This window comes from Hippocampus comes, unplaced genomic scaffold (genome assembly GCF_001891065.2).
Source record: "Hippocampus comes isolate QL1 unplaced genomic scaffold, H_comes_QL1_v1.1 scaffold110, whole genome shotgun sequence".
Classification (NCBI taxonomy): domain Eukaryota; kingdom Metazoa; phylum Chordata; class Actinopteri; order Syngnathiformes; family Syngnathidae; genus Hippocampus; species Hippocampus comes.
The window spans coordinates 1,055,850-1,079,968 of NW_017805498.1; the positions used below are offsets into that span (position 1 = coordinate 1,055,850).

Here is a 24,119-nt window from a genome sequence, read left to right on the forward strand (position 1 = left end):
GTTGATGGATGTCAATATGTCAGCTGTTGGCATGGGGAGAGCATGTTAACTCCACACAGGAAGGCCAGAGGCGGAATCGGACAATGTGCTTGGAAGAACCACAGTTCATCACGAGAGTGTGCGCCGGTCCTTCCTTCGCTATAATGCCTCAGCATTGTTAAAGAGCTCCGGTTCCTGTAAGACACGTCCGGGGAGCAAATCCTACATTTTCCTTACAATAGAAAATAAAACTTAATCAATATAAACTGACTAAAATATCCTTAGAAAGAAATTAGAATGATGCGGGCTTCCTTTTAACTCCCGAAAGAAAAGACATTCACAAACATACTATAACTTCAATGTAAAAACACGTTCTAACCTCAGCTCAAGAGGTTGGCAAATTTGAACCTGCATGTATCCACAGTGAACATAATGCACAACCTATTCAACTTTTAACTCGCGAAACCTTCCCGTTGAGCTCCGTAAAAGCTACAATCTTTTCAGATTGTAATTGATTGTGGCTCAAAACCGTCCGTCCAATGCCATCCAATGTGTACACTTTCTTTTTCAGGTCAACCACAGGGCACATCAAAACAGACACGCATTTACAAAGTACACTCACACCACATGGAATCTACTTCAAGTGTTCAAGTAATCTAACATGTATTTTTTTCAATGTCAGAGGATGCTCGGGCTTGTGAGAAATTCAGGTAAAGCATGAATAAAACATGCAAACTCCACAAAGGAAAGCAAAGGCAGGATTATTGACTTAGTTTCAGAGGAATTTTCCTTTTTTTTTTTTTTTTAACTGGACACCAGAGGCACAATTTACACAACCACCAGACATCTTGTGTGCATCTAATAAGCCCACCAAAGCTGTCATTTTTATTAGATTTAGCACATCTGCCTCTGAGGTATCTATTTGAATCTTAGCATCTAATGACAATGGATGAAACCAGCCCCCCTTTGTCTTTGTTCAGATGAAGTTCATCAATATTAAAAGCTCAGTGGAGCAGCTACGCAATTTCACATGATAAGAAACTCAATCATTGGCAGAAACACTGTTCCAGCATTTATGAATAAGAGCAATTGCAAACGGTAACATGGAGACATCCCCCCAACCCCCCTCTGTTTGTATAAACGTATCACACGGTTGTTTGAGTTCTTTGAAAATGTTTGTTTGCCCCAGCAAATTTTAAAAAATCAATAAATCAATCAAAATTACTATCAAAACAGCATGCCGTTTACGTCAAATTAATAGATTTCATGATGGTAAAAGGCTTCTTCCTACCAAAATAAACACGCAAGGATTTATTTACATAGCGCATTTCATGCACACTCAATATACCTCACATATTTAAAAGTACAAGCATTGACAAACAAAAGAACTAAATACATGTACAAAGTACCGAATTAAAAAGTTATCTTACTAAAATTACTAAAAGAACAAACTGTCATGATCGAATGATCAAATACATAGAAAAAAATTCTTCCACAATGTTTCTTACTGCAGTGAATCAAAATGAAATATTAAATATTGTAAAAACATATAAAAGTAAAAAATCAACTGACTGTTTTAATATTGATATGACAATAGTAAAACATATCATAGAAATTGTAGTGCGACCTTTTACATACATATGCAACTTGTCATTTCAAGCAGGTATTTTTCCATCAAAAATGAAAAGAGCTAAAGTCATTCCAATTTTTAAAAGTGGAGAAAAAAAATTTCTTCACAAATTATAGACCAATATCACTGCTACCACAATTTTCAAAAATATTAGAAAAATTATTCTCTCACAGACTTGACAACTTTATAAACAAACACGGGCTGTTAAGTGAAAATCAATATGGCTTCAGAGAAAAACGTACAACCTTAATGGCAGTAATGGAGTTTGTGGAAGCAATAGCAACTAACATAGACAATAGGGAATTCACGGTTGGGATTTTTTTGGAGCTGAAGAAAGCTTTTGATACAATAGATCATACTATATGATTGAATAAATTAGAGAGATATGGTATCAGAGGCATAGCATATAAATGGATTGAAAGTTATTTAGAAAATAGATATCAGTATGTGCAATTCAACAACAAAAAATCCAACTCACTGAAGATTACCCATGGAGTGCCACAGGGATCAGTGCTTGGACCAAAATTATTCATTCTATATATAAATGACATCTGTAGTGTTACAAAACAATTCAAATGTGTCCTATTCGCTGATGACACAACCTTCTACTGCTGTGGAAAAAATATGGAACAACTCCTGAAAACTGTGGAAAATGAATTAACCAAATTAAAAAACTGGTTCGACAGAAATAAACTATCTTTAAATTTAACAAAAACTAAGTTAGTTATTTTTGGTACGAGACCTATTAAAGACCAAGTTAAAATAAAGATAAATTCAATTGAAATAGAAAGAGTTTATGAAAATAAGTTTCTTGGACTAGTAATAGACACCAAACTATCCTGGAAGCCACATATTGATAATGTTAAAAGGAAAATATCCAAAACCATCGGGATACTCCATAAAACTAAGGATGTGTTGAATATGAGTTCCTTGTACACATTATATTACTCATTATTACTCCCATATATGACCTACTGTGTGGAAATATGGGGTAACGCCTGTAAATCAAACACACTCCCTGTCTTAAAACTACAGAAAAAAGCAATCAGAATAATCAATTGGTCTAAATATATCGAACCCACAAATCCACTATTCATCAAATCAAATACAATGAAATTCTATGACCTGGTTGACTTCAAAATTGCCCAATTAATATATAAAGCACATAACAATCTCCTTTGTCAAAATATCCAGAAGCTTTTTGAAATCAGAGATAGTTGTTATAATCTAAGAGGTATTAATCAATACAAAAAATCCAGAACAAGAACAAACATCAAGCAAAGATGTGTATCAGTAATAGGAGTTAATCTGTGGAATAAGCTTGAGATGGATCTGAAAATGAGTAAATCGTTGGACGAGTTCAAAAACAAATTCAAAAGATTAGTACAAAAAAACTACATAAAACAAAGTTAAGAAGATAAATTTTATATACTGGTACTTATAAAATATAGTAATACTATGGTTTGTTCTTGTTCTGGATTTTGAACAACTTATTGAATGTATTCAAGAAATGTAGTATATATAATGAATATGAGTCATTTGATATAAAAAGTAGAAAGAACAATGATACATATATACAAACCGAAAGGTGTATCAATAGATAAGCATAGTACACAAAAGGGTAAAAGTATTTGATGAAATTTAGATTTCTTCTTTTTCTTTGGTATTGGAAATGATCAATATACATTATTGCACAACAAGGGGTAGGATTAGATAAGTTGTATACTTCTTCCTACTCCTTTGAACATATAACTGTGATGATTTTTGTATTACTTACTTTTACTTTTATTTTCCTTTCATAATTTTTGTTTGCATTTTGTCATGTTATTGTATGTTTTATATATGTTCAATAAACAAACAAACAAACAAACAAACAAACAAAAACAATGATCACATTCTGTTAGCGTCCAGCAGGTGGCAGAGGCGTTCCCGGTTTTCCTGCGGTGCACCTGTCTGGCATCACAATTATTGGGACTATTTAAAGGACCTCATGGACCCACGTCAAGCTGTCAGATAATTTCCCCTTGCTCCAGTCATTGTTCATGTCCATTTCATTTAGACCCTATCTTAATACTTTCCTTCCATTTTTGGCTCTTGCCTTGATTTATGTTTTCTCGTTTTTTTGGGGGCTCTTGCCTTTGCTTATGTTCTTCGTTATTCATGTAAGTAGTTCTTGGTGTGTTTAAGTGTCTCCACGTTTTTTTTTTCTCCACGCGCTTTGGTCTTTCTTGTACTTTTATTACAGGCTATTTTCGTTCAGAATTTTTCCCCGCCTTGTGCAAGCGCTTTTTGTTTTCTTCACATTACTTGCTTCAATTTTTTGTAAATAAATATTTTTGTGAGATCAACTTTCCTGAGTCAAACTTCATAGGTTCCGAGTCTGTTCGGAACCTTTCGGATGCTCAACAAAAAACAGTAGTTGTAAACAATTTTGTAACGTTGATTCTAATCATAGGTACGGGGGAAAGCCTTGTTTTTAATCTGGATTTAAGAGTAGTCACACTTGGGGCTGACTTTAATTCTGTTGGCAGATTATTCAATTTGTGTGCAGCATAACAGCTAAATGGTGCTTCACCATGTTTGCTTTGAATTCCGGGCGCCAATAATGAACTCAAGTCTGCAGACCTCTGAGCCCTACTGGGTATATTGAATGAGCATTTTTTAAATGGATGAGAGTGTTCCATAAGCCTGCCATGCATGTTTTTGGAATGTGGGAGGAAACCGAAGTACCTGGAGAAAACCCATGCTGGCACAGGGAAAACATGCAAACTCTACTCAGGAAGGCCAGAGCCGGAATCAAACCCTGCAACTTCCTGCAATCCTCTTTTCCTTCTTGCCAAAAACAATGACCTGTTTTCTTTTGTTTCGTTGGAAGGAAATGTTGGTTCATCCAACACCTTAATTAAACTGCTGTTGTTTGGAGACACTAAATATAGCTCGCTGCATGTCATCTTCATAACCATGTTAGTCAAAATGGGTGTTCTGAAGAATTTGACCCAAGGATACATGGCTGAACAAAAGGGGTTCAAGGACGGACTCTTGAGGAACTCCACATGTCATTGGGTTTCGGATTTCAATTTCGGGTTTTAAACCAGGGTTATGGTTTCAAAGTAGGATTTTAAACTAGGGTGGGATTTTCAAATTTGGGTCTGATTTTCCAATTAGGGTTTGAAACCAAGGGCACATAGAGGGCCGATCTTTGACGAAGGGGCGTCCTGCTGAGATAGATGAGTATAAAGTTGCGTCCACACTTCCAAACCCCTGACCACCCACTGCACTCGACAAATAATTTTTTGATGTGCATCAAAATCGGCCGGCTGTCCCGGCATCCACTGACCTTACGTGCCCATCTACCTGACAGCAGTAATCATAATTATGTTTCTATTATGTAAAACTGCTTTACTTGATGTACAGTCTCAATCTCCGTTTGTGCTTAAACTCGTCTCCAGGTGCCATCCCATCTTGTGGACTGAAAATGTAAAAATATATAAGGCTTGGAGGAAACGGTTAAACTATGAAAGGACAAATAGGTCATGGAAATACTGAACATATGCCACTTTGTGTGGATTTTTGGCATCATCGCACATCTGTCTCTTCAGCTTAGAGTTGTTTGTTTGTGAAATGAAAACAGTATAAAATGCAATTCGGGACATTTACATAGTTGTTTTTTTTTATTGCAAACGTGGTTTCTTATAAAAGGGTCACAAAAGCAAAAAAAGAAGCTTGAAACCCAACAAATAGTGTGAGAGCTGACAAATCCCCAAGAAAATGCCTGCAGTCTTAAGAGCTTTGAAAAATCACATTTATCAAAACAGGAAAAAGATGACAACATAATTTCCTAGGTGATGATAAATAACACTGAATGTTAATAGGCTACCGCATCACGAGCACATTACAAATCTAAGCCTACTTAAGGCCAAAATACGAATTGCAATTATGTTGAAAACCCAACAATGTGTATAGATAATGTGACACTTTTAAGCTGATGTCTGTCTTTCCGGAGACAGATTGACTCATTTAGCTACGCATTTAAATTTGGATTCAGATAACTATTGTCAGAGCAAAAAAATTAATACTGTACATGCAAGTCCAATAGAAATATTGCAGTTTCAATGCTACATCAGCTGATATCACAGATAAACAGCAGTGACAAATATATGACTCATGTTAAAAGAAAAAACACACCTCATTTTAAGTGTAAGGTAAAAATCCTTTGTAACTCACACAATGTTCGATAAACAGTCGATTAATTCGTCTTACAGACCCCTTGTGTTCTTATCAACAGGTTGAGGAAATACTACATCCCCACTTAAGTATGTTCCAGCATATTTGACATGCTTTCAATGTTAGCTGTTTTTCCAATGGTTACGCTCCGTTTTAAATTTGACTGAAACCAAAAATCATTGTCAAATGATCATGAAAAAAACAGGTTAGCCAATCATTTCTATCAGACATTTTAGTACGCAATGTGAAAGAACTTTTTGCTATGTTGGGAAATTCAGGTCGCAGAAGGTGAGCAGTAGAATTGTTCTGTCTCTATGCAACAAAGAAAAGCAGTGAGTGACACATTAGCAGAGAAACAAGAGAAGGAAAAATGCTGTTACTTGGAATTGTTTGCTTTGGAAAAAGCCAATTAATTTAGTTCCTCTTATTTGAAAATGTTGTAATGTGTTTATAATCACGAATAAAAGCTGGTTTTGTTCTGCAGCTGGACCATCGAAAGAGTTTTCAAGTACATGTTGTACACACCTGTGCATCAAAGGATTTAGGTTGGTGACAGTTAAAAATCTCATTAGGTTTGTTACCAAATGGATGTCAATTTTGCTGAGAATTGTAAATCATTTTGATCACAGTTTCTGTTATGCAGCTCTATTTTATGCCTCGTATGCCAAAATCACTCAAAATACAGGAAAGCTACAGTGCTAGTACTCTTTAATAATTATGTAGTGCTGTTAAAAAAAAAAAAAAAAAAAACAGCTGTCAGCTCAAGGCGTACACAGGCGTCACCTCACCGTTTTCTCTCGAGCCACCTCACTTCGTTCAAGCCACCAATCACACAGCTCTCCCCTGCACTGTCTACCCAACAACATTCTTCCAAATCGTTTTTGTTTTTCTACATATACAGCCATAGAAACACACATTTATCCTAGCACTTTCCTGTATGACAAAACAGCGTTCCCTAGCAGGGATTAACGTTACAAGCGCGTATCTCCTTCCGGTCCTTGCAGTTGCCCGTCAGAGTGCCTTTAGCTCTTTTCTTCTTCAACATGAAACGCTCCTGGATACCCCCTCCACAGGATTTGGTGCAGTCTGTCCAGCCGGTCCAGGGCTGCATCCCACAACCTTGACAAGCAAAGATAAGACAGTTGCATGCCTCGGAATGCTCTCAGGCATTTACGTTTGGAAGAATTTCAATGACCAACCTGACTGTTCTTCCAACACCGCATGTCTTCCCTGTTTACCCCTTCTTCGCCTCTTGCTCTCCTCCTTTGGTTTTGATCGGCACTTCCGGATCTTGCATTTCTTGCGTTGAATGGTCTCGGGACATGCGCTGCCCCCGAACTGCGGCTCCAGTTTAACCATGCGGGTTCGGATGGTGTGTCCTTTACCGCAGGACTTGTTGCATTCGGACCACTCGGACCACTCGGAGACCATGCAGTCAATAGCTGGAAGAAATAAAGGAAACATGTACGCGCACACATGCGTACGCACGCACACAGGTTCAGTGAGTTGATCGTGTCTTTCAAAGTATTCGTACCACTTGAACCTACAACCACACTCATACAATTTTATTTAATTGAGATTTAATTTAAATAATCAATGCTCAGCGGAACAAAATGTCACGATCTTTTTGTTGGGCTTTTGTTTTGAATACAGTTAGTTTTGTTGCGTGTCATGTCAATGTTTTCTTGTAGCTTCTTCTCATGTCTGTCTTGTTTGGGTTTTCTGTCCACCTGTTCTCTGTTGTCTACACCAATCAGCTCCCTTGTCCAGGCGTTCCCAGCCTGCTTATCTGTTTGTTTGAATTCGTGCTGCATTCAAGAGAACTCACTCGGATCGTCTGAGTTCCGACCTCAAAGCGTTCCAGGCGGATGTCAACAACAAAGACGACTGATTCCAATAAATTGTTTGTTTTTCTGGTTCATCACAACCTACTTTGACCTCCAGCAAACCTTCATAGTTTCCTTCATTTATATAAATGAAGGAAAATCTTCAAAGCATTTCATTCATTTCACCAAATAAATGCAGGGAGATAACAGTGAATCTTCACGCAGCCAGTACAAATCATGCTATGTAGCAAGAAATACATAATTATCAATATATTTATAATGGAACTTATGTTTTCACAGTGGTAACACTGTCGAGTAAAGAAACATTGAAGTCAGTTGGTGAAGTCGGGGTTCTTGTTTTTCCAACTTCTAAACTTGGACCAAAGGGCCAAGTTTAGAAGTTGGAAATGTTTAATATAAATGTTACCATATAAATGTTTAATCACCTCCACATATGACATACACGGCACACAACAAATTGATGGATAACTCGTTTTAAAATCAGAGGTCAAGAACAATGACTGTTATTGTGGATTACATATGACAAGTTGAAATTTTGTTTCAGACTTTAGCAAGCATCATGGAACTTGACATGCTTGATTTACTTTCGCGTGCCACATAAAATTATGTGGTGGGCCAGATCAAGCCCCCGGGCCTTGACTTTGACAACTGTACATTAGATGGTGCTACACAATACAATACACTCGAGCTTTATTTATATAGAGCCTTCACAACTGCTGTAACAAAGCCATAAGAACTGGTCACAAACATGGACATGAAAGATATCAATACAAATGGCATTATAAAACGATAAAAGAAAGAAAAAAGTTATGAAGACAATTGATTCAACAAATAGGAGGACAAACCTTATGGGCTTACATCCACAAGGGGCTAAATATCCTTGAAAGTCTTGCTTGGCTCCTTCTTCCTTCGTTTAGTCAGTAGTTAATGATGCTTTTGGTATTACCTTCATTTCATAATGGCTACGCAAAGCTCACACAGTATTTGTTTGTTTGAGTGTGTTGGCTAAGGCACATGTCAATTAGTGTTGGGCAGAACCCTTTTATGTTACCAATGGTTCCTGCTAATAATCAGCACTAGATGGCATCGGAACACTAACAGGGAAACCACAAAGAGACTCTAACACATTGGTTCTTAACCTGGGTTCGATCGAACCCCAGGGGTTCGGTGAATCGGTCTCAGGGGTTCGACGGAGCCTCTGCCATGGAGGGTAAGACATACGCGACACAACATTAGTTCAGTTCATCAGTTCATTAGTTATGACACGCCCGCTTGTCCATCACTGGCTGCAAATGATCACATGACATTGCTTGTCCAATCAGTGCTGTGGGAGATTTAGTTCGCTTAGTTGTCAACGTGTAACTGTGTGATAGTACGTCGTACAAAAAAAAAAAAGTATAATTATCTCTTGAAATTTTATTTACTTTTTTCTGTTTTTAAAAAATGCGGGGTTTTTTGTATCTTGAATTTTTTTTCACTCATGAAGGGTTCGGTGAATGTGCGTATTAACTGCTTGGGTTCGGTACCTCTAAAAAGGTTAAGAACCACTGCTCGAACACCATATCTAAGGCGCATCAGATTATAGGGCGCACTGTCGTCTAGTGGGAAAATTGAATGCTTTTAGTGTGGAAAATACAGTGTAATAATAATTTAAAAAGAATGAAATGGTTCCATAAATGAAATGCATATCAAAATCAATTTAGCGTTATAAACCTTACTTGGGTATCAAACCCACACCGTCAAACTAACCTTCAGGAAAACAAATATTTTATTTGCCTATATGACATCAAAATGGTCCCACTAGGTCAGGGGTGTCAAACTCATTTCACATGGTGGGCCACATACGGCCTGGGTAGATGTCAAGTGGGCCGGACCATTAAAATGATACCATACTTTGCTATAAATAACCAAAACAATAACAAGTAATTGGTTTTGAAAAATATAGTAATGCACTTTAAGATTAAACGAGATTTATCAAGAAAGGAAGTTTTAAACCATTTACACGTGCATATAAAATCTAAATGTAATCCCTGCCTACACCTTACAAACTAAGGAGCGTGCTATTAAATGTGTAAATGTGAGAGTGCTATTGATAGCGTCTGCTGTCATGGGTCTGTCTCAGTGATGGACTGAGGCTGCTGTTGTCTTCTTCTCTGATCAAAACAGTGTCCCCTAGCGGATACTCAATGAATTGCACCTTATTAAAAATATTTATTCTGTGTCTTTTATGCATTTTCTTCACTTTTAAATTATCCTGTGGGGCCTGATTGAACGGCCCGCGGACCGTATGTTTGACACCACTGCTTTACATAATCATCTCGCGGGCCGGATTAAAGTCCTTTGCGGGCCGGATCCGGCCCGCGGGCCGTACGTTTGACACCCCTGCACTAGGTGGAATCATTTTTCCTTCCTTCGGGGTCCCTCTCACGATGACTTGAAGGCATCTAAGAGTATGGATTCTTAGAGAATATTAATCAAACTAGTGCACACCGGTCAGGTCAGGGATAAAATTGAGCAGCGGTCTCACACCCACCCTTTAAAACACTGTTGCATCTATCATCAAAGAACATAGCACTTCTGCAACCCGATTAAAATGGCAATCTCCCGAAACTTCCAGGCTGGCAAAGAGTGCGCTGATCAGAAACGCATTCAAGAGGCCCCACTGTGAGAATCTGTCCACGGAACAACTATTCATCACACATTTTTGGAAGAGCAGGGTCTCATCAGGTGAGAACGAAAGGGAAGTTGAAATGCGCAAAGCTGGATGATCGAAAATGAACGCACACGTCATCCTGAACTCATCATCGCCACTGTGAAAAATATGGACACGAGCAGACCACGGGGATGCTTTTCTTCATCAGGGAGAGGGAAGGTGAGTAGAGTTGATTGGTAAATGGTTGAGCCAAATACGGCTTAATCTTGGACAAGCACCTTGGATCAAATCAGCGAAAGATGGAGACTAGGAAGGTCACCTTCCAGCAGGACAATGATCCCAAGCATTACAGCTCGAGCTAGACTGAAATGGATTAGATCAAAGCATATTCACCTGCTCGAAAAGCCCAGTCAAAATCCACACCTAAACCCCTTCCATATTACAGTTATGTGCAACTTTATGTTGTTTGGTCAAATGAAATACCAATTGAATAAATGCAGTTTCTGTGCCATCTTTTAATTCAAAGTTTTATGTATCAGGGCCGAGTAAAAAAAAAAAAATAGTTCTTGCCAGGTCTTAAAATCCAGTAACTACAGTCGAGAGCAGTGGTTCTTAACCTTGTTAGACGTACCGAACCGAACCAGTTCATATGCACATTCACCGAACCCTTCTTTAGTGAAAAATAAAAAGATGATTTTTTTTACAGATTCAAGACATTAAAAAACACATTTATCAAAAACAGAAAAAAGTAAATAAAATTACAATTAGGTTTTTTTAAATTGTATGACGTACTATCACGACAGTCACACGTTGACTACCCGCAGCACTGATTGGACAAGCAATGTAATGTGATCATCTGCAGCCAGCGATGGACAAGTGGGCGTGTCATAACTAATTGACATCTTGAGTCGGGTGTGTCTTAACCTCCATGGCAGAGGCTCTGTTGAACCCCTGAGACCGATTCACCGAACCCCAAGGGTTCGATCGAACCCAGGTTAACCATGTGCTGCAGTCGATCTAAATAAGTTTATATAACGAAACATACAATTTTACAAAAATTGTAAAAGTATTATTCCTGAATATTTATTTCACTTTCAGCCACTCGACATGTTCAGTGGCATCAGTGCTATACATACACATATAGTTATTATTTTTTTCTTTGTATTTTTGCCCTCTATGGACAATAAAAGCGGTATTGTGCTATGACCAAAACATAAATATAAATCTATATAAATAAAACATGAATTGGAATATTTCATATCACACACTTTTTATGCTGTGTCTTTGATTTAAAGATGACAATACGCAAAAATCTACAAAAATTGTAGAAATTGTAACATATGGGGTAACCCATGTGTTACAAACATCGTAGAAATTGCAGCACAAGGGTTACGAACCGCTGGTCTCGAGTGAAAAAACAGGATTGCACTGTATATAAAAAAAATTAAAAAAATTGTTACGGTGATAATGGCCCAAGCCACATGTGTATTGGAATGAGTTTCATTTGGAATTGTATGCGTTTATCTGACTTTGACCAATCAGATGCAACCTCAAATGCACATCACCATCCAATACAAGAACAGCGAGTCACTTGCACTAAATAACTTTAAAAGTATCTATATTTCGTATAAAAATGGTAAGTAATTACAGAAGAATACACTGAACCTGATTATTTTGCCGCATGAAAAAGTTTTCTTTCTTTAGGTACATATTAAAAATCGCAGTATCAATATCAGGATATTCAACATGCATATTGCATATTTTTCCAATATCATGCGTCCGTAACAGCTACATACCTCTCCTCTTTATACGGCCTGGCGCAGAAGGCCTGGCACTACTTTTCTATTTGATCCTTTGTTTTGCACAAGTCCTTGCTTGCCCATGTTGCCCATCCACCAATCCTTTTCTTTCCTTTTCTTTTCAACTATCCTTGCCCAGATTGTTCTATGCCTTCCAACATTTATTTTTAATTCTGGCTGCCAAGGTGATGCCGTCATACGCTGGTGATCATTTGGCTTTCTTAGTAGGTGACCTATCCAATTCCATCTTCTTCTCTTCGCTTCAAGCCTTATCTGTGGAACTTCTGTTACATTTTTGAGCTCATCCATGGAGATGACGTTATGCCAGAAAATCTGCATAACTCTATTTGAACATTGGTATTGAAAAGAGTCCAGCCCATTTTTGTTGCTTTTGGTTATTGGCAAGGTTTCACAACCATAGAGTGGAACTGGTCGTACATGTGCTTTATGGATTTTTACTTTTGTTTTCCTGCTGTATTGCCATACTGCAATACCTATTACATTGTGCCAGTATTAGCTTAATAACAACTGAGCATAAATTCTTAAATAATGCACAAATGCATCATAAATTATGCATGAATATCCATAATGCATAAATGTAGTATGTCAAAAAGGAAGTACAACCCCACGAGAACAACATTTAGCAGCAATGTTTGGAAGTAATTGAGTTGACTGACATTACCCATGATGATGGCCACCTCTGCTGAAATGGTCTCTATCCTCGTTTAACAGATCTTTCAATTCTACACCTTAAATTAAATTAAGAATAAATATAATATTACTGTTTGGTTCTATTTTTTGAATGTTCTCTGTAAAAACATTTTAGAATGGTGATGATATATAAACAGAAAAACTGTACCATGAGGAGTGTAAAACTTTGCTCAAAAGAACTTTTGAGGCAAAATAATGTCCCCCCCATGCATATCATTACATTAGATTAGAAAAAAAAATCAATTAGAAAACCTTTATTAGTCTCGCAATGGAGAAATTCCAATTTCTTTTCCCAAACATTAAGAACATTTGTAAAATGTGAGTGGGATACTCACGACACTCTGGCAGCATGCACTTCTCAGTCTGCTCCAACTCTTCAGTACACTCTCCAGGATCGGATTTAAGCATCCTCTGGCGGGTGCGGAGTCCACGCCCACATGTGACACTACATTCGCTCCAGTCAGACCATGGTGACAACATACATGGGATGGTATCTGCAAATGCACGCATACACTATTGAAATCAATGAACTGAACTGCAAACCCTGTCACCTACAGACTCAGTTTGTACTATATTTGATTTGATTCATACTAACCCAATTCTGATGAAGTCGGGACGTTGTGTTAAACATAAATAAAAAAAAAAAACAGAATACATTGATTTGCAAATCATGTTCGACCTATATTTAATTAAATACACTACAAAGACAAGATGTTTCATGTTCCAACTGATAAACTTCATTGATTTTTAGCAAATCACGAACTTAGAATGTTACGGCTGTAACACGTTCCAAAATAGATGAGACAGGGTTATGTTTACATCGTGTGACATCACCTTTTCTTTTAACAACATTCAATCAACGTTTGGGAACTGAGCACACTAATTGTTAAAGCTTTGTGGATAGAATTCTTTCCCATTCATGCTTGATGTACAGCTTCAGCTGTTCAACAGTCCGGGGTCTCCATTGGGGTATTTTACGCTTCATAATGCACCACACATTTTCAATGGGAGACACGTCTGGACTTCAGGCAGGCCAGTCTCGTACACACACTCTTTTACTATGAGGCCACACTGTTGTAACATGTGCAGAATGTGCTCTGGCATTTTTCTTGCTCAAATAAGCAGGGGCGTCCATGAAAAAAATTTTGTTTGGATGGCAGCAGATGTTTCTGCAAAACCTGTATGTACTTTTCAGCATTAATGGTGCCTCCACATATGTGTAAGTTCCCCGTGCATTTGGCACTAACACAGCCTCATACCATCAAAGATACTGGCTTTTGAACTTTGAGTCCATAACAGTCCGGATTTTCCTCTTTGACCCAGAGGACATGACGTCCACAATTTCCAAAAAACAATTTGAAATGTGGACTCGTCAGACCACAGACCACTTTTCCACTCTGCATCAGTCCATTTTAGATAAGCTCGGGCTCCAATGTGTGTCTGGGTGTTGTTGATAAATGGCTTTTGCTTTGCATAGTAGAGTTCTAAGTTGCATTTAGGGATGTTAACGCCAAATTGTATTCATGAACATGTTTTTTTGAAGAGCCCTTGTGTTGACATCCATTACATATTGATGTTGGTATTTGATGCAGTGCCGCCTGAGGGATCTTAGGTCACGGGCATCCAATGCTGGTTTTTGGCCTTGCCGCTCACATGTATTGATTTCTGCAGATTCTCTGAAACTATTGATGATATTATGGACCTAGATGATGACATTCCCAAATTCTTTGCAATTGTATGTTGAGGATGTTCCAAACAGGTTTTTGATGAGCATTCCTTAACTTTCTCTGTCTTTTTTGCCCCCGTCTCAGCGTTTTGGAAATATGTTGCTGCTGTAATATTTAAAGTTAATGATTACTTGCTAAAAACGATCAAGTTAATCAGTTTTAACAATAAATCTTTTGTCTTTGTAGTCTATTCAATTAAATATAGGCTGAACATGATTTGCAAATCATAAAGATAAGAAAACCTTTCTTCGCCCCACAATGGAGAAATTCCCAATTTACAGCAGCAAAGTTATGAATTTTCTGTATTCATTTGTTTTATTCATTGTCCCAATGGAAGTGGCATTGTATTACAGAGAAAGTGCTTTTTTTTTCTTCTTTTTTTAGGGGCAAGGGGGTTTTATTTATTTTTTATATTTTACTCACAGCATTCTGGCATCATGCATTTGTCAACTTCGGCCACCTCCGTTTTACACATTGACCCATCAATCGGAGGCATTTTAACCATTCGCTCACGTCTTCTCATGCCCATCCCACAGGACACACTGCAGGGTTCCCACTCAGTCCATTCAGTCACCACACAGCTGCTGGCTGCTGTGGGGCAGAAAAAAAAGACAAAAGTCTGATATTCCTGACAGAGAAGACACTTTTGAAACTTTGCAATGACATTTTAAAATAGCACACACTATGTAGACAAAAGTATATGGAAAGCTGAGAATTATGAACAGACACTAAAAAGGGCAAACTTTCACTCATTTTGGCAAGTCATTGATGTGTGTTGAAAGAACCTGGCTTGTAATCTCATCAACATTGTAGCGTATTCCAAAAGTGCTCTTTATCGAGCCAAAATCATCCAATTACTATTTCAAGGACCATTCATGGGCACAGTCTTCCCACAAAGCCAAGAATTGCCCTGTATGTCACTTAATAGTGTGATCAATTAATTCCTAGGGTGAAATAAGGAATTTAATCCTACTTCTTACTGCACTACTCTTCTCTATGTTGAGTATGTAGTCATGTTAATAATTGGAATGTAAATAAGAGGAATACAGAATTGTCACAAATACAACAATGTGATGAGACACTCACAGCATTCTTCATTGACGATACACTTCTCTATCTCCTCTGTGTTGAGTTGGCAGAGAGATCCATCCTCTGGGTACTGTTTGACATAACGCTCTCTGGACCTCATTCCCATCCCACAGGAAATGCTACAGGCCGACCAGCTTATCCACTCTGACATCATGCATGTCGACGGCTCTGCACAGCAAAACAGGAAAGACGCAGGACTCTATTTGTGTGCCCAGTGCAAATCTATCGCGAAGCACAGTCCAATTGGAAGAAATTTTCTTTCTTTCTTTTTTTTTTTTTTTTTTCCCCACAGATGAGTGCAGTTGTTAATGGGCGTTTGCACCGTTGTGGGCGTGAACACAGTTGACCCATCTCCCGGCCAACGGAACCGACTTTCATTTCAGTTAAATTCAACACGCAATGGGCACACAGTCTTTGACATTGCAAAAGCAGAAATAGACTCATTGGAATCGTGTAGAACAGGGGTGCCCAAAGTTTTTGGACCGAAGATCTACTTTTCGATCAACTAACCTCCCGGGATCTACCGTTCCCGGCACACACGCGCACACACGCACGCACGCCATGAGAAACAGCCTGAAACTGAGGCATGCGATGCATTTTTGCAGCCTGTTAACTATCGTAGCTCACACATACCGTTTTAAAGTGCTTCCCTGGGCCCTCCTAGATTTCTATTCTTTGCCCGTGCCCTCGGTGAATTGTACACGAAGCAAACTCTGAATGAGAATAATGACGATAAAAGATAGAGCGCAACAGCTCTGAAGCTGTTGCGCTCTATCTGCAATTGCGCTCACAAGCTGCAATTGCAGACTGCTGAGCGCAAACAACTTCCGGTGACGTAATCACGCGCCATCGTAAATTCAAGATTTACCTGCTTTATTTTATTTTTTTAAATATTTTTTTGTGAAAATGAGACTGATAGGATGATTAGGGTACAGCGTACATTAACACAAAAAATATATTACTAACATGTACAAAGACATACAAATGGTTGTTTTGTTTTTTTTTTCTCCTCAACATGGATCTACTTGGGACCTGTCTTAGATCTACCGGTAGATCAGGATCGACGTAATGGGCACCCCTGGTGTAGAATATCCAAGTGTGCAAAGTATGTTTTTATAAGCAACTGCAAGTAGACCTCCGATTGCTGATAATGTAAAGATGACCAAAGCGATCACAGCTCAACGCTGTGAAGTGGGTACTTGGAGACCACCTTCCAAACCAATTGTACATGTCCATTTATGAACCCAACTAATAGCTGTGCCATCACCAAGGAGGGTGATTTTAATAAAGATAACAATAATAATGATTGAAGACAATTAATTCATTTCTGCAATGATTCAGAGGGGCCAGTGAACGCTGTTGTCATATTTATGAATGCAATACGATGACATCCTCCAAACCCAATGAGCTCAGAACCTCTCTCACTGCACTTCAATCAAATTCACCAAAATTGCGTTAAACCACAACTTTGATCTGCTTTCAGCTAGTCTAAAGTTTTGACTCCTCTCGGAAACAAAACTTTCTGGTGTGCTGTCGGAGTGTAAAAGAAAATGATGTTGGTCTGCCGGAACATACATTATGGCGCATTGTGGACTGCCGATTTCCAAAACACGCAACCGGTCTTGCACCGGTACGAAACTCAAGATGCACCTGTTCTTTGTTTTTTGTTTTTATTTAATGCCCAAGCGCACGTGCGCTATCTAGCAAAATACAACCTTCAATGTTAATTGAGTTGATTGAGTTGAGGGAATCTGTACCCTGGGCAACTTGTGCAAGCTAACATAAAAAAAAAAAAAAAAAAAAAAAAAACCATCACTTTCACATAACTTGATGAAAGGTACATTTGACCCTAATACCAGTTTGCAGATATCTTTAGTAAAACCTTTTGATGGACAGTTAAAAAGGCATATCATGACTTCAATCACTATGACATTTCTAATTACACGGGTTTAACAATGTGAAATGCAAGCAACTCTTACCTGGCACCTACATACTGCACATGCACAAATCGCAGCAAATGCAATATACACATCACCCAGGTGGTCAGATCTTTGAGGTTCTGTTAATTTGCAGGAGGATTGCTTGAGGACCAAAGCCACTGAACTATATTCCATCCCTATTAGCCACTAAAATGTTAGACGGGAGAGTAAGACTCAAAGCATCAAATCCCCAATTTAGAGAGTGTCGACATTGTTATGCTCATCCTGCCTTGTTCCCTTGAAAGATCCTTGTCGCAAGCCACACACAGACACTAACCATTCTCTTTGTTTTCATTTGGTGTTCGGAGAAAGTGGGCCTAGATAATTGCTACAAGATGGGGCACATATACATGGGAAGTCATTGTGCTTCAAAATGTTTGTGCTCTTGAGGCCTCACATTGTTTGCAGATAATTCAACTTTTTTCAATGATTCACTTGTCTTTGCTCTTTGGACTTTTTTTGTTGCTGTTATTAATATGAAAGTGCCTTGCTATACAATAAAAGTTGTATTTTGAAGCTTTGCAGATGATAATATATGAAATTGGTTAGATGAATGGAGTGAAATCAAAGATTGCCATTTGCTTGTAAGTGATACTGTATATCCATTTTTGGAAAAGCAGCCTTGCATTGTTTTTTTTCCACCAATTTTCCAAAATTGTGTCTCATTTGTTCAATCCATTCATCCAGCCATACATCCAACCTTTATATCAATGACAATGGAACAGTAATCCTAAATAAGTGACAACGTATGTCGTAAGAGTACTTCACATTTCCTTTGCCTCACAATTATTTTTGCATTTTTAGACACCACTGAAAATGTTATGCTCTCTGGTGTTTGCTTTTGAGGGAGAAACCTACTTTGGAAAGGAATCTGCTGGGGAAAAATATAGCTAATCCATCTTTTATCATTCTGTCAAGTCATTAAGGTAGTGCCAGCATCACTGTCTAATTATGGATCAACAGCGTTGCGTGACATTCTCAGCATGAACAATCAACTTCTGGAATTAATCTTGACACTTCTTTGACACACGTTCACAGAGAGGCCACCTGATTCATACTGTAGCAAACTTTATTATAATCGCTCAAAATAAACATGGCCCCAATTAAATTTTAGGATCAAACAATTCAGCCAAGCTCTAAAAAATAATTCAGGCAGAAGCTTTCTTATTCCACTCTATTCCATTGATTTAAGCCATAACAAACCACCAAGAGCCACGGACTGTCTACCTGTCAATACAAGATAAATAGCTAAGCTTTAGTTGGCACATCAATTTCAGGCTTTTTAATAGCAAAGAAACACGCTGTAACTCTGAGAGGATCAAAACAGGTGACAGTCTGGTTTCCCTGGATAACGATGTATTAAAATCAACATCATTTCATGACAGTTTCTGCAGAAGAGCTGATGGTATCTGCAAGATCCGTCTGCAAGAGCCCTTTAGGAGCTCTGCTTTTTTTGTTTGTTGTTTTTGTCTTTTTGTTTTGTCATATGGTGTTTTTGTTGTCTTTCATGTGGACCCGATCTGGACTGTTTTCAGTGTTTTGGCCATGACATTCATCAAAGGAGAAGAATCAGTGCTTGGTGGTTGCGCCTTCTCGGCAGCACGCGTGTGCCAGCACAGATTTTGACAGGGAGGAATGTTGGCGCTATTTGACTGTCGCCGCTGGACAGCCCCGGGGCGCTTGTGTTCTTTGCGCCTGTAATGGGCAGCATTCTTCACAGCCCTGTTTTGTTCAGCGAAATTGTCGGTGCTGTTGGACAGTCTACGGCTGGAGGGATGGATGGCTTGTGGAGCCGACAATGAAAAGAAAGGAGCACCAGCGCAGAGCGCAGATGCGTATGTGGAACTGGGAGTTGCCGTTTGGAATTGAAGCGGACAGGACATGTCTCTGTTTTTCGTCAATGCACGCTACAGCTTCTAATTTGCTTTCAAACTTAGCTTGTAGCAGATGTGTGCACATTTTCAGCATGACGTCTCTGATCCACTGGTGAAAGGACACTTTGATTCTCTCCTACTTCATCTACTGTATAACTGCTTCAAACAACAAAGTGTGTGCAGGAAAAGTGGTTAAGATTGCATTACTGTCTGTGTCTTATGTTATGTGTTGTATTATATTATTTTATTTTTTTGTTAATTGTTCTGTAAAGCGCTTTGTTACAGCTGAAGCTGTTGTGAAAGCGCGATATCAATAAATATGTATTGTATTGTATTGTATTGTATCTGAAGAGAGAATCCAAAAGTGAGGCATTCACCAAATGTATGGCCTCAATTACTACTCTTTGTAAATACGTTGGTCAAATGAAGTTTCAGTCAATTGCCATTTTCTCTAGCGGTACATAAATGGAAAAGTTTGTAACTTTGTGTAGTTGGATCAAGTACAGAAAGCATTCGCGTCACCAGTCTTCTGGAGTGTTACTGGTGAGGAGCGCCATACATATGTGTCAGAGTACTCACCCTGCACACTGCATCCAGGGCCCATGCAGGGCTGGAAATCTTGAGTGTGGGGACATGGAACGCTGAGATCGAGCTGGGCTTTAAGCATCCTCTGCCTCATCCGTCGACCTTTTTCACATGATGCACTGCTGCAGGCCGACCAAGGAGACCAACCAGAGTAGATACAAGTCTCAGGGGTGTCATCTAGGACAGAAGAACAGGATGTTGGCTTGCTGGAGGCCACAAAGAGAAATACTGTACATGCAACGTCAATTACTCATCGGTTGTTAATTTATTTATTTTATATCACCTGTGAAATATTGCAGCTCTTGACATTGGATCAGACCAAATCAAACATAACAAGTAAAATGTGATCATTTAATTGTGAGCACTAGCAGGCATCTGTCCCTTCCATAAATCAAACTAAGTGCTCTTGTAGATTCATAAACCTGCTGGGTCAAAAGTAACCCAAATTGGGTGAAATAGCTAACCCAATGCTGGGTCCGAAAGGGACAGAGCCAATGCTGGGCTATTTATACCCAACGCATTGCGCTGATGATTTGACCTACACATTTGGACACTTCAGCCATAATAATAATAATAATAACAATAATAATAATCATAATAATAATAATATTTCATTTTAAAAATGATGAGGTATAGAAACAGTATTTGTACAAATTACAGATTATGCATCCAGCAGCCCAAGAGATTCCCCTTGTGTTGGTGTGGACATGTGAGCAATGATGCATGGCTGGACTCTGACCAGCCAGCTCACTTCCTGCAGCTCCTCAGAACTGACAAGCTGCCACCATTAAAAAGGCCAGACCACCCCAAAAAAATAAATAAATAAATAGATAAAATAAATGTCAGGTCTGCTTGCAGCAACGCAACTGCAGTAAAACTACGAAGTACAATGTTCACACGCACGCACGCACGCACGCGCGCGCGCGCACACACACACACACACACACACACACACACACACACACACACACACACACACACACACACACACACACTCAACTCACTAACTCACTCAAACCAGTACATCCTGCTGTTCAGTTCAATCATTGTATCAGAAAATAAATGGTTATTTTGCTATCAAAAGCCCTTTTAGTATTGTTATGTTGCTTTGTGGGCGGCCCGGTGCTCGAGTGGGTGACGCGTCGACCTCGCAGGGCAGGAGTCCTGGGTTCGATCCCTGTGTGGTGTTTACATGTTCTCCCCGGGCCTGTGTGGGTTTTCTCCGGGTCCTCCGGTTGCATTCCACATTCCAAAAACCTGCATGGCAGGCTGATTGAACACTTAAAATTGTCCCAAGGTGTGAGTGTGATTGCGGATGGTTGTTGGTCTCTGTGTGCCCTGCGATTGGCTGGCAACCGGTTCAGGGTGTGCCCTGCCTACTGCCTGAAGACGGGTGGGATAGGCTCCAGCACCTCGCGCCACCCTTGTGAGGATAAAGCAGACTGGAAAATGGATTGATGGATGGATGGATTTTGCTTTGTCAAAGGATAGTATTATTTAGATATTTCAACTGATGAAAAAGAAAAAAACAAGTTATATTAAAGTCAAAGTTTTGTTTGAAAAATGTTTTTACAAAAGCTCGTTTTCTCTGTTTTTACGCCAGCAATTTGAATTGTCATTAAATTTAGTGTTTTTACAAAAGCTCATTTTCTCTGTTTTTACGCCAGCAATTGGAATTGTGATTAAATTTAGTGATATTCAGATGGCATTTACTAAAAAAAAAAAAAAAAAAAAAAAAAAAAAAAAAAAAAAAAAAAAAAAAAAAAAAAAAAGATCGAAAAATTCTGTTTTTCTGACGAAAGAAGAGGGTCAATCTTTCTTTTGGTATGTTCCATGCTTGCATGGCCATAGAGCACAATAATCTATGGCCCTTGCAAAATTAGCCAGTATCCAGTAAAACGGCTGGGATTGAAGGAGTTCGTCAAAGGAAAATGAGTGGTGGGATTTAATGTGTTAAGGTGTGGTTTCAATTTCTAATAGACAAAAAAAAAAAAAAAAAAAAAATGGAGTCAAATCTAAGTGAAACCCCATTTGAACAACGTACCAGTGTTACATCACGAGGGGTCGCAGGCATGCTGGAGCCTAGCCCAGCCGCCGTCGGGCAGTCGGCGGGCTACACCCTGAAGTGGTGGCCAGCCAATCGCAGGGCACACAGAGACAAACAACCATACGCACTCTCAGTTACTCCTACGGACGATTTCCCATCTTTTTGATACGGGCGAGGAAACCAGAGTACCTGGAGAAAACCCACGCAAAATGTGAATTTTGGCAATGAAAGTACACCATATTCGTGACTATAATCTGTCAAATTAATATCTTTTCCAATAGTGCCTGTGATTATGATGTTTTATTGTGAATCATGTCGAACGATTTGTTTGACTAGATGGTATACCACAATGCTGATGAAAATGATATTGGAAGTATAGAAAAAAAGCACATCAAATTATAGAAGAGAGTTGTGTGATTTTATTTCTTGTAAGAAGCCTTCCTGCTTTGTCCCACACCAGAAAGTTGAGCGTTTGGTTCACAGCTCACAAATAGTTTTTAGAGGTATGACTCACAAATCCAGAAAAATGTGAGTCTCCTCTCCTGTCTCATGTAGGAGTGTGTGCTATTACTTCACCTTTCTCCGTTTCCTCCTGACCAATGTCTGCTACAATGTCATCAATGCTGTCTGGCACCACATTACACTGCTCACCCTGTGTAAAAACAAAGACAACAGAGATCAAATATCAATAATACCCCCATTTGTCCAAAACATAAAGCTAAAAGGCATTCAATTGACATCAAATGAAGCACGCTTATGATACATGTATAAAAATAATAATGTAAGTAATAATAAGATAAATTATTCCACAAAAAACTGGGTGAATTATGACATGAGTTATTCGGTGTGATTTGATTTTATTCATGTTGTGATTGAACTTGCACATTAAAAGTCCACTGTGACTTTGTGTACACACATTCCTATCCAAAAGCTACCACTTGGGAATTGGTATGACCGAAGTTTTGCAATATCAGCTGACAGGTTTGAATTTAACAAACAAAGGAAAAAAAATGTTATTCACTGCCAAAGGAAAAAGAGAGACCATTTTTTTTTTTTTTTTTACCTTTCTGGCGATACGCTCCACCACTACCCTGGCCACTGGGGTAATTGCACCACCCTCTGGGTCATAGAAGGGGCTCTGGGGGTGATCCAAACTAGTTAAAGGGCGAATTTTCTCTTGGGGATTGATGGGCTTGTTTGGTGACTAAAAAGAAAGACAAAAAAAAAAGCAGGTAATAGTGAAGCAATACAAAACATTTTGGATGAATAAAGGTTCCATAAAAACATAAAAACCAACATGGTGTAAACAGAAATGTCTATTTAAATGTTCCTTAGCATAGTGCTTTTTTCCGAATTTTACTCATCTAATTGCATGTGAATTTGTGAGTGGGAGCCCAGGAGGTTCATTCCAAATGAACCTCCTGCCACCTTCTTTCCACCACATGTAAAACTGTCTTCAACTGCAAGTGATCAAACGTCTGATGATTCAGGAGCTATACAAAAGTATTGCCTTGACAAAGATAGTAATGATCTGTTTTCACTGACACTGTCAAAGAGGTATACATTATACAGTGGAGCCTCAATTTATTCATTTAATTTAACAGATGAATTGGGGGAAGGGAGCCGACTGTCGGTTGTATTAAAGTCGTTTTTTTTGTCATGGCCCAAAAACAGATTTTACATTCCAACTTTTTTTCACAGGCAAGAAAATGGCCAATAAAGTAAGAAAAAAAATATTGTCAATAAATAAAAGGTTTTAAACTGTTTGAAAAGTTTTCGAGTTTATCCAAACATACCTTGTTGGCGCTTCTGGGGAGGGGTGAGCGAACTTGTTAATGTCTTACATTTGGTCGTTTGTTACAATGTTAGTGTACTTCCTTTTTTTAACCTCTGTTACGATTGTATTCCATAGAATTGATAAGGGCTTTACAAAAATGGCTGTGTACTGATCCAAAAATAGCATGTTCCAGGAACA

The 24,119-nt window shown here is 38.7% G+C and overlaps 1 protein-coding gene and 1 long non-coding RNA gene across 3 annotated transcripts in view; one reads left to right on the forward strand and one right to left on the reverse strand.

Moving 5' to 3' along the window:
* Positions 1 to 4,445: 4,445 nt before the first annotated feature.
* LOC109520000 (uncharacterized) lies at positions 4,446 to 5,338 on the forward strand. Its single transcript, XR_002169065.1, has 2 exons — positions 4,446 to 4,476; positions 4,533 to 5,338. It is a non-coding gene; the product is annotated as an uncharacterized LOC109520000 (long non-coding RNA).
* The window catches only part of spon1b (spondin 1b), an 89,842-nt gene continuing 70,980 nt past the window's right edge, over positions 5,258 to 24,119 (reverse strand). The window contains exons 9-16 of one of the 2 annotated variants that reach the window (XM_019876922.1): positions 23,208 to 23,348; positions 22,721 to 22,796; positions 20,092 to 20,274; positions 15,657 to 15,827; positions 14,994 to 15,158; positions 13,179 to 13,337; positions 7,033 to 7,275; positions 5,258 to 6,952 (exon numbers count right to left, since the gene is read on the reverse strand). In XM_019876922.1, coding sequence (XP_019732481.1) covers positions 6,789 to 6,952; positions 7,033 to 7,275; positions 13,179 to 13,337; positions 14,994 to 15,158; positions 15,657 to 15,827; positions 20,092 to 20,274; positions 22,721 to 22,796; positions 23,208 to 23,348 — 1,302 coding nt within the window. In that variant the 3' untranslated portion in view covers positions 5,258 to 6,788. Of the gene's footprint in view, positions 6,953 to 7,032; positions 7,276 to 13,178; positions 13,338 to 14,993; positions 15,162 to 15,656; positions 15,828 to 20,091; positions 20,275 to 22,720; positions 22,797 to 23,207; positions 23,349 to 24,119 lie in introns of both variants that reach the window. The other variant, XM_019876921.1, reaches the window with a different exon arrangement.